At 40.7% G+C, this 15,691-nt stretch overlaps 1 protein-coding gene across 2 annotated transcripts in view; it reads right to left on the reverse strand.

The window, feature by feature from the left end:
- epha3 (eph receptor A3) overlaps positions 1–15,691 on the reverse strand; it is a 153,174-nt gene that overhangs the window by 77,753 nt on the left and 59,730 nt on the right. For both annotated transcript variants that reach the window (XM_056252218.1, XM_056252219.1), the window contains exon 4: positions 8,586–8,741. In XM_056252218.1, the coding sequence (XP_056108193.1) occupies positions 8,586–8,741 (156 nt within the window). The remainder of the gene's footprint in view (positions 1–8,585; positions 8,742–15,691) is intronic.

The raw sequence follows: 15,691 nt of genomic DNA on the forward strand, positions 1-15,691 counted from the left end.
GAGACTAATCAAGACATAACAGGTGACACGGGTGAAGCAATAAAGACTGAATCAGGATAACAAGGGGGCGGGGTTAAGAGACGAGACAACACAAGCACATGGCCTTGACAATTGGCCATGCGCTTGTACACAAAACATTGGTTCTGTCATGATCCTGCCAGGTCTGGCGGAAGACACACGAGGACGAGACTTGGGCGGAACAGTCCGGGTTTCGTGGTGACAGGGGGAACAGTCCGGGGACTAGTGACGACAGGGACAAACGGGGAAACAGTCCGGGGGCTGGTGGAAACAGGGACGAACGGGGAAACAGTCCGGGGGCTGGTGGAGACAGGGACGAACGGGGAAACAGTCCGGGGGCTGGTGGAGACAGGGACGAACGGGGAAACAGTCGGGGATGCTGCAGCAACAGACTCAGACACAGGGGACACAGAGGACACGGAGGATGAGGTAACAGGACTTCTGACGGGGGACATGGCAGGTGACGGGGCAGGACTGGGTGCGGCGCTCACGGCGACCGGCTCGGGTGCAGCGCTCACAGGGACAGGCTTGGATGCGGAGGACAAGGCAGGACAGACAGGGGGTTCAAGAATCGCGACAAGACGGGACAGGTAATTGGAAAGGGCCTTGGCCGCAATGATGACCGGCATCTCCTGATGAGCAGAAACAGCTTGCAGAACATCTTTAGCGGCTAGGTCGGCCGCAACTCTCTCCGCAGATCCTGGAACAGCGCTTGCAGTAGCGGGCTCTGGAACAGCGCTTGCAGTAGCGGGCTCTGGAACAGCGCTTGCAGTAGCGGGCTCTGGAACAGCGCTTGCAGTAGCGGGCTCTGGAACAGCGCTTGCAGTAGCGGGCTCTGGAACAGCGCTTGCAGTAGCGGGCTCTGGAACAGCGCTTGCAGTAGCGGGCTCTGGAACAGCGCTTGCAGTAGCGGGCTCTGGAACAGCGCTTGCAGTAGCGGGCTCTGGAACAGCGCTTGCAGTAGCGGGCTCTGGAACAGCGCTTGCAGTAGCGGGCCCTGGAACAGCGCTTGCAGTAGCGGGCCCTGGAACAGCGCTTGCAGTAGCGGGCCCTGGAACAGCGCTTGCAGTAGCGGGCCCTGGAACAGCGCTTGCAGTAGCGGGCCCTGGAACAGCGCTTGCAGTAGCGGGCCCTGAGAGAAACGGAGGGCAAGAGGCTCCCCTCTTCCTCTTCTTCTTCCTGGGTCGCGGAGCAGAGGCCGTAGCCGGGCTTGTGACCAGTTGAGGCTGTACAGCCGGGACTGCAGTCTCAGCGGAAGAGGACTCCGAAGTCGACTCCCACGACAGCCGTCTCTCTCGTTTGCCACGGAGATCAGCGGGTGCAGATGATGCCTCGGGAGTCGAAGTGGGACAAGTCTGGTCTCCAAGCGTCACGACGCCTAACATACGACCCTCCGGGATCACCGGCAGACAGGCAGGAGGTGAAGACACGATGGGACCCTGCGGCTCCTTACGAGACAAACAGTCCACCATGTCCCGGAACGGGCGGTGGACCAGCCTCTCCCGTTCAGCCAGAGGAGGCGGAGCGTTGAGACCCACGATGAGGTAACGGTTGACAAGGATCTCAGGTAAGAAAAACCTCCTTGCTTCCACGGCCTGAGCATATCTCCTCAGAGACCTCTCTCCCTGGGGAGGGAAAGGAAGCTTGCCCAACTTGCTGTCGGTGATAGCTGACTGCCACCATAATTCCTGGTCAGCTGACTGTCGCTTAAGCAGGGAGGACATACTGTCTGCTGGGTTCAGTTCTGGTCGGTTCATTCTGTTATGTGGATGCAGATTGACGAACCCAAAAGCAGACAGAATGCTCTTCAAACAATTTATTGAAGACAAAAAGGGGAAAACAAAGCCCACGAGGGGGCAAAACAAGACAGGACTATGGTGACTAACTAGACAACGACACTGACAAAATACTAGAAAACAAACAACACTACGAGAGATACTAACAATGACTAGACCTTCAATGACTTTCAATGACAAGACTTTCACAGGATACTCACAAGTAACGTTTGGCAATGAACCGACACAAGACAGCAAACACAAGGGGATTAAATAAGGAGACTAATCAAGACATAACAGGTGACACGGGTGAAGCAATAAAGACTGAATCAGGATTAACAAGGGGGCGGGGTTAAGAGACGAGACAACACAAGCACATGGCCTTGACAATTGGCCATGCGCTTGTACACAAAACATTGGTTCTGTCATGATCCTGCCACAAGACCAGGGGCCCGTTCTTTGTACGTTGCTTAAAACATCCGAGATCAAACGAGACATCCAAGATAATATCATCGTGCTCATCATGATCCGGCTAATTAGGTTCTTCGAACACTCCTGCCGGTTATGATTAGTATAGCTGGATTGAGTTATCTGAGATAATTGCGCGTTCATGCGCTGGGTTAAAAGGGAATATGTATCGATAGTAGAAACATTGATCAGCAACGCTGCTATTGGCTGCTCACCGTGGCCAAAGAGCGCGCTCAGTTTTTTTCTCCACAGAAGAGCAAGAGTTATTGCTTAAAGGATATGCAGAATTTGAAAACTTAATTAAAACGCCAGGGAACACCTCAAAGTGTGCAAAAGCCAAGAGAGAGGGCTGGCAAAACGTAGCAGACAAATTAAGTTTGTAGTTAGATGTTTTTATCACTTATTAAAGTCTATATTTTGATATTTTAATAATTTCTAAATAATTAATAACTTTGTTCATTGTAATGTCAGAGTCACCACCCACTACTAGAACATGGGAACAAGTAAAAGTGAAGTACTAGAATATTCTACATAATAGTAATTTCTACTAACTAATCTCTTTTAAAAAGGCACTGTTAATTGCCTTTTTAATTGCCAATTTGCCTGTTTATAAAAGCAACCAAGAAAAAGGCTAAAAAAAAAAAAAAAAAAAAAAAAAAAAAAAAAAAACAGGTGGTGGTCCTGCACCCCCACATTATACCCAGGCAGAAGAGCTGACCCTTGGGATGAGTGTGAACCTTGTGGAGGGCATCCCTGGGTTCAGCTCTTCCTCAGACACACAGCCAGAGGCCAGGAGCAGAACACCTTCACTGCTGGTAAATTAACTTTAAATGATCCTAGTACACTGTAAAATAATTTGTTGCTGCATTAAATTAAGTAGGCCTATAATCCAAATGGCTGTCCAGTCATATCAGCTGTTAAACCTTGAGTAGCAATGAATTGCTTTGACTTGTGAAAGTCTACATGTGTGACTGTGAAACTACATTTAATGTAAAAAAAATATATGTTGCCATGAGTTATTGATCACATTTCCCCCCAGTGTACTTCATTGTAATGAAATTGTGTTTTCCTCTCTTGTGCAGTATTAAACAATACACCAACACTTTTATGTGTTTCCAAGCAAGTGGCTGAAGCATGTGCAGTAAGTGGACTTTTTCTAATGTTACATCAAAAGGGAAGAAAGTAGCTACAACACTTTGTAATGCCCATTCCCCCCCCCCCCCCCCCCCCCAAAAAAAAAATGCACAGGACAGTGAAGAAACCCTCTCAGGTATCTTTAAGTGCATAAATAACTTTACTTAATTTACACTTGAGTACCTATTATTTCTAATATGAGTTGCAGGAGTCCACATCTACAGAAGAGTCTGCACAAAGCAGTGATGCAGAGGTGGGCAGTGTTGTACTTTTCCTTTGAATTTTTGATGCATAAGCCATGTGTTTGACAGGTTTACCCCTACCCCTAGAAAACAGAGTATTTTGAAAATACTTGACAACTTAAAGAAAAAAAAAACTGGCACTAGAGATATAGTTGCTTAATAGGAACTTCAGAGTAAGTGCTAATATATTATTTCACACAGAGTACAATATATATTATTTGCAGGCAAAAGATGACTTGATCACTGGCTTTTCTTTACAAAGAACAATTAAAATAAAAATCAAGGAACTAAGCATATTTGTCTAGTCTTTTATTAAACATTAATGAAATGTTTTATATTTTTTCTGATGGTGCAATGTTGTGTAATATGGCCCATGCAATGTCACAGGCCCTGTCAGGTGCAACCCTCAGACTTTTCAGATACTTTAGTTGGCTAAAGTTCACTTCATTGTGTGCCCTTGTCCTGGCTAGAGCTGCATTGTAACTGGTCTGGGGTTTGGGTCAGGGAATGGGGTCATAAAACACCTGTCTCCAAGCAGGATCCTGTTGTAATCACCTGTTTAATGGAAAAATTCAGTTCTGTTAGGATAAGCATACGTGTATGTAATACAGTGAGCTTGAAATTTATATTTTTCCTTACCACGTTCAAATAATGTGCATAAATCTCTGAAAATTCTTGAGTCATGCACAGATCCTGGCCATATTTGTGATATGGAACATAGTCACACACCATCTAAGAGATTTTAGTCAGTCAACTGCCTTTTTAAAATTTGATATAATACTAATCTGGATAAGAATCGCAATAGTAACTTGCCTGCACTGTTATTAAAGCCCGACTCCGACGAGTCGAACATTTATGCGTTTCCAACAAATTAATGATGTAAACGACATCCTCACGAGTCATGAGAAAAATGATATCTCTCAAAAAGTACACTATCGCGCTGCGCTAAAAGACTTCCCGTATCAGCTCCGCTTAAAAAGCCGCGATCTAATCCTGTTAACATGAAATAAGCCTGCTCGCGAGCAGGTTCAAGCTTGCGCACCTGTTGCTATGACAGCAAGTCCAGGATGAGCGTCGAAGAACCAAACAATCCAAGATCATGCCAAATCGCCAACAATCAAATCCAGCTAAGTGAGTTAGCGACGTACGAAGAACAGGCCCCAGGAATAATCAATAACATGATGGCAGAATCATGACACAAATATTATTTTTTGCTATTGATATGAAAACTTTTTCTCTCAAATAATATTTTTTCTCTCATGAAATGCTTTTTTGCTATCAGTGTGATAACTTTTTCTCTCAAACTTTTTTTTTTTCTCTCAGATCATTTATTTTCTCGCATGTAATAAATAAAAGACACATTTCGAGCTCCATACTACAGCTGCCGTTTTTTTACCGTAAATTTAACGGAATTTTTTTTTACAGTGAGCTTTTATTTTACAAAGAACAGCAACGTGGTTATTAACTAAAACTATTAAAAATAATTTCCGGCAATAGTAATATAGCTTAAATAAAATAAAATCTAAATAATGGGTGAGTAAATGATGACAGCATTTTCATATTTGGCTGAGCAATCCCTCTTCCTATTTTAAAGTATAGTGGACTTTCTATTTTACAACTCATCCCTGATCTTTCCTTTCTATAAAAAAATTTGTATCATAAAAAAGGAGGTTTTCTGTGCCAGTACAGATTTTTTTTAAAAGCCTTACATAAAACAAAGTATCGTTTTATAGGATGGAGGAAAAAGTAGTTATATGTCACTAGGTAACATCTTTGCCAGAGCAAGGCGTCCTTTGATCCTGACATTTAATAGAAATCACAGTGAGCAGGTAATGTTAACAGACTGGCTCTCCTGTTAGCAGTGCCAGGGTAAGCCATCCATAACACAGACAGTTCAGTCTGACAAGAAGCCCACAGAAGTGTGACTACAGCCTTCATATTAAAGTGGACCTCAACAATCACCACCATAACATGACATTCTCTGTGATGTTTGCATCAATTTCGATAAGTGGTACAATTATATAACATATCAGGTGTTGACATTTTCCTCACGTCAAGGATTTACGCTGTAGAATATCGCCTTTATGAGGTCATAAAAATTGAGACAGACAGAAATAAACAAGTCCATTTATACGTACTAAAAACAGGCATAAATATGTATGCCTTTGAAACGTTCAACAGTGATTAAATGCCGACCTTCACTGACACGGCGTAGAATGCAACATAAACTGCAAATTTTACAAAGCAATAATTCAAGGAACAACTAGCTGTGCGTATAATGCAGCCATGACCTGAATAATTCACGCAAAACAGTGAGAACAAAACATCTCTGAAGAACTCAAAATGACCTTCCGCAATTATTGCAGATAATATCGTGCGTCGTCTTCTTTTAATTGCAGTTCCGCTCTCAGAGCTGCACTTAAAGCGTATCTGTTCCACTGCCTGCATCCGAGCAGATTCTATCAAGATAAATGTATAAACTCGAGGGCTATGACAATATGAAGTGGAGGAATTAAAGACGTACACTCTGTTCAAGCGTTCTCCCCCTCACTGTACCCATCAAAGTCTTAAACTAACATTGGCAATGAGTGCTTAGTGGAAATGAAGACTCAGTATTGCTTCTGACAGCCTAAATAAAATGCGACTCACATGAGTGTGGCATGATCCAACGTGCTGACTACTTCGGATGTCACGTAAGATACACCCGATTAAACTTGGCCGCAGAATTCAATAAGGCTCTTGGTGGTTATATGTGATATGAATCAGCACTGATAGCAATGCAATGATTTATGGATAATGTGTTTTGGAATGCTTGGCAGTCGCTGCATGCATCTGTCTACCATCTGCATGCTTCCTCATAAAAGAGAATGGGTTAGCTTGCTCCGGTGAGCAAACCCAAGGAGGCCCGTCGGCTGAAATGGTAAAAAATAAGCAAACACGGACTATTCTCGGTGGGATAGCTTGAAGGCCGCAGAGGGGGTATCGGAAGCTTTGTCAGAATGAGCAAACACAAATTCATCAATCCTTGAACAAACATCATCCTTCAAAAAGCTCCGGCGCTTCTGAGGGCTCTGTGGCGAACAGGAACATAAATAGTTATCTGTACAATAACGTAACTTGTAAATGCTTGTGGATATGTTGTTATTTGCAGTTTTATATCTAAAGGGATAGTCTGCCAAAACATGAAAATTCTGTCATTTTCTCTCTTCTGCTGAACACAAAATATTAATTAATCAACTTGGTAGGTACCTAAACAGTTTTGGTTCCCATAAAGAAAATACAATGAGAACTGAAAGAGTTTTGCTAGTTTAACGACGGGGAAAAATGGTCTGCGCACCCGGCGCATGGTCTAAAAGAGTTGTCCCTATTCTCTTAATGAGTAATGGGTGTGTTTTGGGCATAACAATCAATAAACCAATTAGGGCTGTTTTCGACTAAGGATTTTCATAGTCGAATCTGATTCGTTAGATTTTGCCGTAGTCGACTGATAGTCGTTTTTTTTTTTTTTTAGATAGCAGCTAGACGTTCGGTTGAATAACTGTTCGTCAAAATGAACAGCAAGACAACTAGAAGTGAATGTGCTTTCCATTAAATGAATCCTTAACAAAAAAAAACAAAAAAAACGTTGCAATGAACGTGCTTTGTTTTAAATAAATCACACACAGTAAACAAAACCTTAACAAAAAAACTTTGCAATGAACTTTGCAATTTAGACGCGCAAACTGCGAGCCGGTGCGGTGAGACGTAGCCTACATGCTCGGGCAGATTCGGCTTGAAGTCGTTCATCCTCGGATGCGGCGTCGCGCGCGCTGTTACAAAAAAAGCCGTGCACACAGCCAAGCGAAATGGGGTCTTGCCGGTCTTGCTCACCCAACGCGTCATTTTTTGCCGTGCGCACCTTCGCGCTCGTGCGGACGCGTCGAGTAAACAAGGCTATTACTCCGTGTCAGCGCGTGCTCTGATCGGTAAAGGTGCACAGACCTCTCCCGAATCATCTCCAGCACTCAGCCTCCGATGCACCACTAACTCCGCCTCCGCTTCCCTCATAAGATGATATTAGTATTTAAACATTCTCTATGATAAAAAATGTTTGTACAAAATATTTGAATAGCACGGTTTTGGCGGTTATAGAGTTCTAATGACGGTGTTCACCTATAACCGTCGTCTCACGGTAATATAATACACCCCTATTGGTTACGTAACATAACACTATTATTCGACTATGAGGTTCACAGTCGAATCAGACCTCTCCGAATCGAATCGTCGAATCCTCGACTATTAGAAGTCAGCCCTAAAACCAATCAGAGTCTCATCTCACATTCCATTTAAAAGCCATTTGCGCTTGCGCCATGGCGGATTGCTATTTACATGGCGGAATTTGCAAGCGGAAAGACTGAACGCTAGCCAGGAAACGGATCTGCTCCTGCGCGAGGTTAAAGCGCGTAAGCAGACCATCTACGGGACAAAGTGTACGCGAGTTGTGGACACGCCTATAGGCGCACATTACTAACTTACTTTAAATAACAAAAAAAATATTGCACCATTGACTTTAGACCAGGTTTTTGTTGGTCAAGGGTGCAGTCTATTTCAGTTGCCTCAAAATAGCGCGTGTTTACAATGCGCCTGAACACACCTCGTTTTCAGACCAGCATACCCATGGGTGCACAAATGCATTTGCTATTTAAACAACGTGGCGCAGGACGTGAAAATGATAACTGCGTCAGGCTGAAACACTAGCAAAAAACACTTGCATTCCGCCAGGTGTATGGTTGGGCCCAACATCTATTTTTTTATGTTTCACAGAAGAAAGTACCACAGATTTGGAATGACATGAGAGTGAGTAAATTATGACAGTAATTCCTTTTTTGGGGTGAACTCTCTCTTTAAATGCGAAGTTAAACCTATGGAATGTGGAGCAAATGTACTTCAGTAGGTAAGCAACACGTACGGGAGCAGGCCATAGAGGCGGGATCCTCTTCTGCGCGGAAGTAGTTTTTCTCGCATCCGCAGTGGACGGAGCCCTCCTGGTGTGTGTAGCTGTGTGGAGGACACTTGGAGCACTTGACGTTCCCGGAGGAGGCCTTATAAAAGCCGGGCCGGCAGGCTGTGGAGACAACAACAGGAGGGAAGACAAATTAGGATGCTGGGAGACTCTAGCCAACAGGACCATTCATTACCCCATTACTTTGCTGCCACTTTTAATGGAGCGAATCATTTCACATGACCATATGCATCGGCGGACACAATGGAAAGACATTTAATCATCTGGGTGGACTTAAACAAACTAATAGCTGTACCAACAGCGCTGAGATGTGCGTACGGTCGGCCACACGCATATGCGAGCGAACGTTATGACCTCATAGGAAAGAAATATTGTTTCTAGACAGCAACAAGATGAAATGAAGAGCAAATGGAGACTGCTTCTTAGTTCTTACAAGTGTCTCCTCAAGAGATTTAATGGAATATAGAGATTTGCCAAGATATCAACGTCTGAAGTCTCAATATGAACTCAAGCGTTTTTCATGACAAATTTTGAAAGCTGTGCCATTCATATTCACTGTATTGCTCCATACTATATGACGATATTTGTTCAGATGTAGTTTATGAAATGCATTCATTTCATCATTATACAGAAAATTACTTGAATACACAATTATGATTAACTTTTTATTGTTATTATTATTATTATTGTTATTTAGGTTTTCAATGAAGTTTCAGGGTGATATAACTGTCCCGATGTCATAATGAAGAATAAGCCAATAAATTCTTAGAAAAGACTAAAACAGACACAGGAGATTATATATCATGAGGAGACCCTCATGACTGTAAAATACTGTTCAGGAGTTTGGAGTCAGTAATTTTTTTTAATGTTTTTAAAATAAGTCTCTTATGCTTACGAAAGCTGCATTTATTTGATCAAAATTACAGTAAATGCAGTAATATTGTGAAATATTATTATAATTGTTTTCTATGTTAATATTACAGCCATTTCTCCAGTGTTCAGTGTCATATGATCCTTCAGAAATCATTCTAATACTAATTTCAAGAAACATTTCTTATTATTTATGACCCCTTACACCCTGAAGGCATTTTTTTGGGATGATTTTACATCTAAGCGTCATACTTAAAAGTATTGGCTTATAACTTCAAGTTCATGGTCTTTTGATAGAAAACCTTTAAAAAAAAAAGAAAGAAAAAAAAGATTTTGATCACGTTTGGAGGTTCTTATGTTACACTGCTGAGAAAACCCCAGAAAAAGTGGTGCAATTTATTGATCTATTTTGTTATTATTCATACTTGGCATGATGACTATTAGAAAGTATATATGACAGGTCATAAAATCAAGTTTGGGCTTGTTCACAATCATGCATTTGGGCCAAATTTTGTGTTGATATCTCAAAGCAATCAAAAGTTATGGCATTTGGAATGATGCTGACATCCTTTTTATCAAAAGTCCAAAAAAAGCTCTCCAAACAAGTGTTTTTACTGAACATAAAGACTGCTTACATGTGTAAATGTCACAATAAAACAATCATTTTATAATGACATAGAATAAGTAACAAATAATAAGATCCTGGTTGATGAATGATGATTTTCCAGCGCTCTTTCTATGGTGCACGCCACAGTAAATCAAGACCTGCCAATCTGAGAGATCGATCCAATCCAAGCGTGCTGTAAAACAGTGTCTGATTAGTCTGTGCCTTTCTCGGATATGGAATACATTTTTCAAAACAACATGACTATAAAGATTAGTCCTATTCTAAGGAATTTGTAGAGGAACATTTGTATGTTTAAAGTTCAAAGTTTATCTTTGACTGAAATATAATTGGAAAACCTTTTTTCATCGGGGAGGAGAACATTTGAAAGGCTAAAGCCATAGATATGTGATAAAGTATGTTTAAAAATACTTTTAAAGTCTCCTTTAATGTCACATTCAGTGGCTGTTTCATGAATTATGCAAATACACCTCTTATAATGGAAAAAAATATCTCTGCTATTAAAGTGTATCTCATCAGCTCATCCATCCCTATTCATGAGAATCCCATTCCATTACCCATAATGAAGAGGGAAAATCATGATGAGCTGGCTAATTACTAGAGCTCACACACATCTGTATTCCACTCCCCTGTTGTTGCAGGTTCAATACCTGATACAGTTACTGAACCAAGGCTTCAAGTCAGCACCGTCTACCTAGAATCAATTGAATTCTACTTCAGGGCAAGAAAAACAAAGGGGTTTTATTATTATAGAAGCAGCAAGGTCAGGTTCTTCCCTGGGAATACAGCAGAAGATCATCATACCATTTAATAAAGGCTTTCTTGGGTGGGATGCATGCATCCACTTCCAATATATAAGTTTATTATGTTTATTATCTCACAGTCAACATTCCCATGCACCTACATGCCTGTAGATTCTCATGAGAGGTTTTCTTATGCACAGTGTGAGCAGAAGACGGCATGGAGAGTACCTGTGATGCATGAGAATGCAGGTTTACATTAACCTGTTTCTCCTCTGAGGCCCTCCATTAGGGACTGCACAAAATAAGTCTGCATGGTGAAGAAAAAAAAGATCAGGTGCTCTTAATAGCATTTGTTACAGGAAATCTAATCCGACATCCTTTTACTTCTGCAAATCAGAAAACGAATAGTCCCAAGCGTCATAAAAACACACCTGTGTGGTCAGAAGAGATCTGAAGACCACAGAGGAACATTTTATTGCTTAGAGGTGGCTTTTTCAGACACTGGAAAATGAATTAATTACCCTTAATTTTTTTTTAAACACAATTGAATTGATTTAATTCAAAGTCATTATCACACAATTTAGTTGGATTAGGTCAAATGAATGTAGATTTAAATTTAAATGATCCACACTAAATCTTCTCATGCCATTCCAACTTAATTTAATTAATTTACTAAGGTAAATTTAATTTGTTTTATTTTGTTAGTGCTACTTAATTTTGTATAGTTTTATTAAATAACTTAGGTTAATACATTTTCTTATGTTGGTTTAATTTCAACTACTTTAAGAACTAGTATAACTATTGGAATTATGACATTTTTTATAATTATATGTTTATACATGGTACAGTTAACTTGTTTCATAGTATTTTAAATGTATCCCAATTTTATTTCAATTAGAGTAAAATTGATTTATTTTCTTAGTGCTAATACTTATTTTTTGTGAGTTTACCTCAGGAGACTGGAAAAAATCCTTGTGAGAAGGGTTCTCATTGCTAACTAAAACTAAAGCTAAAACTATTACAAATTGTTATATAATACAATAGTATAATACTAATACCAATTAAACACTCGTGAGAATTACAATCGACCTAAATGAGAGAAGTGTTGACATACAGTGAGAATATGTACCTTATGGCTAGTATGTCTCACATAATTTGGTCCTGGAGGACACTGATGAGAGTTCATGTTCAGAATTTTGATTGCAGACTTCAGTTGACAAATCTGAGCACAGTGTGAGACATTTTTCAGATCTCATTTGTTAGATTACAGTTTTTTTTTTCTTCAGGAAAATATGTTATCAGAAAACCATTTCCATTTGTTCTCTAGGAAAAACACTTAAGATCTCAATTGTGATTTTCTTTTCTATGTGGTTGGTCAGACAAGAAAAAAAAACGTATTTTCTTCCAATCAGCCTTGATTTTGCGACGCCCTTGACAAGCAATGAGCATTACTTATAAATAGAAATAAATTACACAGGCCAAAAATAAACAAAGGAGATGCAAGACAAAGAGTCTCTAGGGTCAGCGAAGCAGGTGATGATGGAGAGAAAGGTGCCCCACTTTCCGTCACGAGAGCTATAACCTGACAGCTCTTTAATAGAAGCCAGGGAAGCCAATGGCTCTCGACGACACCATCCTCTCATCTCTCCAAACTGTCATACTATAGTGAAAGGCTATGAATGACATTACCCAAAGCTGTGCCTGCACTTCCTCCATGTAATCCAAACGCCTCAGATGTACAGGGGAGCGCTGAGTGTGGGATGATATATACGTTTGTGTGTCTAACACGACGTGCTGAGGTGGAAGCGCTTTGTGTGTGTGAGCTCGGGGGCTGTTATTGATTACACGTGTGGTGCGAGGAGACGTTGGGGCTCACTCCCGGGCTAACAGGCTCGAGAAGGGAGTGAGATCGCTACAGAGGTGATTTCTCATCCAGGCCTCCCAGCACACGCTCCCATTCGCACTTGCTCTTAACAAGAACACACACATGCTCTCCCAAGAGCGACTCTTAATAAGGATATGAGAGATGATCTTATTACTTTGTCTATCTTTTCTTCGCTATCTCGATGATGTTTGATGGTGGGGCGGTCGAGTCAAATCAAAAGAACTGTGAAAGAAACCTTAGCATGGGATAGAGAAATCAATAGCTTTAGCAATAAAATGAAGAGCAAATGGGCAGAAATTTTCAATGGGCCAAAAAGTTTACACTGTCGGGCAGTTTAAAGTGATTTAAACCCCAAAATTAAAATTCTGTAATCATTTACTCACGCTCAAGTTGTTCCAAACCTGTATGAGTTTATTTCTTCTGCTGAACACACAAGAAGGTATTTTTAAGAATATGGGTAACCAAACAGTTGACAGCACCCCTTGACTTCCATAGTATGGGAAGAAAATTACTTTGGAAGTCAATGGGGCCCATTAATTCTTTGGATACTGATATTCTTCAAAATATCATAATTTGTGTTCAGCAGAAGAAAGAAATGCATACAGGTTTGGAACATTTTGGGGGTGAGTAAATGATGACAGACTTTTCATTTTTGGGAGAACTATCCCTTTAACCGTTCCATTCCGTGCCGATCTGGCACAGTCGTTACGGATATGGTTTAATTTTACACTGTGGGGCTGATAACAGAGCTCTTTTGAATTTATTACAAATGTGTCAATCCTGCAGTTGTTGCAAGAGTTTACAGCGAGCTTGACCAGCTACAAAAACTGCGTCCCAATTCAGAGGCTGCACCCTTTGAAGGCCAGACTGGAAAACCGATCGCGAAAAACGATGGCTGTTCAAATTCGAAGTGTCCTTCAAATGCAGCCTCGAAATGCGTCTTTCCTTTCCCGGGCAATAAAGGATACAACAGATGAATCCTTCGTGGTCTACCCTATCCCAGAATTCATTGTGAGTTGGTGACAACAGGATTTATTTATTTTTGTAATCTAGCGAGAGAGAAATTGCTAGATTACACTTTTATATGATGAGATACTTAGTAGACTGTCCTCACTCAATGGCTGGCTGTCTAAGTGGTATCCGCAAAATAATATAGAATTCATAGACATTTGGAAAAGTTTTTGGGGCAGACCTGAGCTGTTGAAAAGAGATGGTATTCATCCCTCCTGGGATGGTGTTGTTATTCTCTTTAGTAATATGGCACATAGTCTTAGAGCTCAAACATGACAATCTGGGGCTCAGGTCAGGAAGCTGACAGACTGGCTAAGACGACCGTCTGCTAGCTGTCTCACCTCACAGAGGTCAGATAAATCCCATCACATAGAGCCTCTTTCACCTAGATATCATCATATAGAGAGTCTGTCTGTTCCCCGAATTAGGACATACAAAAAACTAAACCCCTTTAAAGGTAAAAATTTAATTGATGTTCAACAAATAAAAAAACAGATATAAATAATACAGATGAACAAATGATAATGCTCGGGTTGCTGAATATTCAATCCCTTACTTCAAAAGCACTTATTGTTAATGATATGATTACAGATTATAACCTAGATGTACTGTGTCTGACAGAAACCTGGCTAAAACCAGAAGATTACATTACTTTAAATAAGTCCACCCCCCAAGATTACAGTTATAAACATGAGCCTCGTCTGAAAGGCAAAGGGGGAGGTGTTGCTGTAATTTATAGTAATATCTTCAGAATTACTAAGAAATCTAGTTTCAAATATAATAATATATAGTATAAATGATAAATTACGTCTGAGATTTGTGCTGGCTACTGTATACAGGCCACCAGGGCACCATACAGACTATATCAAAGAATTTGCTGACTTTCTATCAGAGTTAGTACTGGCTGCAGATAAAATCCTAATTGTTTGTGATTTTAATATACATGTAGATAACGAAAAAGACACACTGGGATTGGCATTTAAAGACATTCTGAACTCTATTGGAGTTAGACAACACGTGTCAGGACCTACTCATTGTCGTAATCACACTTTAGATCTAATACTATCACATGGAATACATGTTGATGCTGTTGAAACTCTACAGCAGAGCGATGACATCTCAGATCATTATCTAGTCTCGTGTAAACTTCATTTAGCCAAGGCTGAAAAGTCGACTCCGTGTTACAAATATGTTAGACCTATCACTTCTGCCACTAAAAATTGCTTAATTAATAATATTCCTGATCAGTTTCGTCTCCTCAGCATCCCAGATAGCTTAGAGGAAATCGATATTGCGACAGAAACTTTTCACCCATTCTTTTCCAGCACAGCATATATATATAAAGTGGTTCAAACGTTGACATATCTTAATAAGATGCAAGTTTATACTCTTTATTATGTACAGAAATGGACCAAGGTGAACATATTTAGACAGGATGTTTTCAGACAGCTGATTATAATTTTCAAAAAAAAGTCCAGTACAAACGTTACTGCCGCTCATCAACGGCAGCTGTCAGAGGTGCTAGGCGACAAGGCCTCAAATAAGACCAACAATGCTTGGTCCAAACTTGGCGGCCTTCGAAGGATGCAGCCTCTGAATTGGTACACAGCAAGAGAAACTTGAAGCCAGGCGACAGACAAGTGACCAATCCTGAGTGGCGACATCACTACATGCATTCTACCAGCGGTTCAGTGAGCCAACAGTGCGGAGAATTCTGTGCCGAAAATGGTTTGTAATCATGCCAAACCAAGCTCAAGTGGAAATATAACTGGAACTAACTTTCAGAAAATAAGACTTACTAATTTAATTTAGCTTCTTAAGTAAATGTAACTTGATTTAAGAATGAAAATATTTGTGTTAAGTAAGAAAATATATATATTTTTTTTGCAGTCTGCCAACAGTTTATCTCAAATGTGTG

This window comes from Rhinichthys klamathensis, unplaced genomic scaffold (genome assembly GCF_029890125.1).
Source record: "Rhinichthys klamathensis goyatoka isolate OS25496 unplaced genomic scaffold, OSU_Roscu_1.1 h1tg000093l_1, whole genome shotgun sequence".
NCBI classification, from domain to species: Eukaryota; Metazoa; Chordata; class Actinopteri; order Cypriniformes; family Leuciscidae; genus Rhinichthys; species Rhinichthys klamathensis.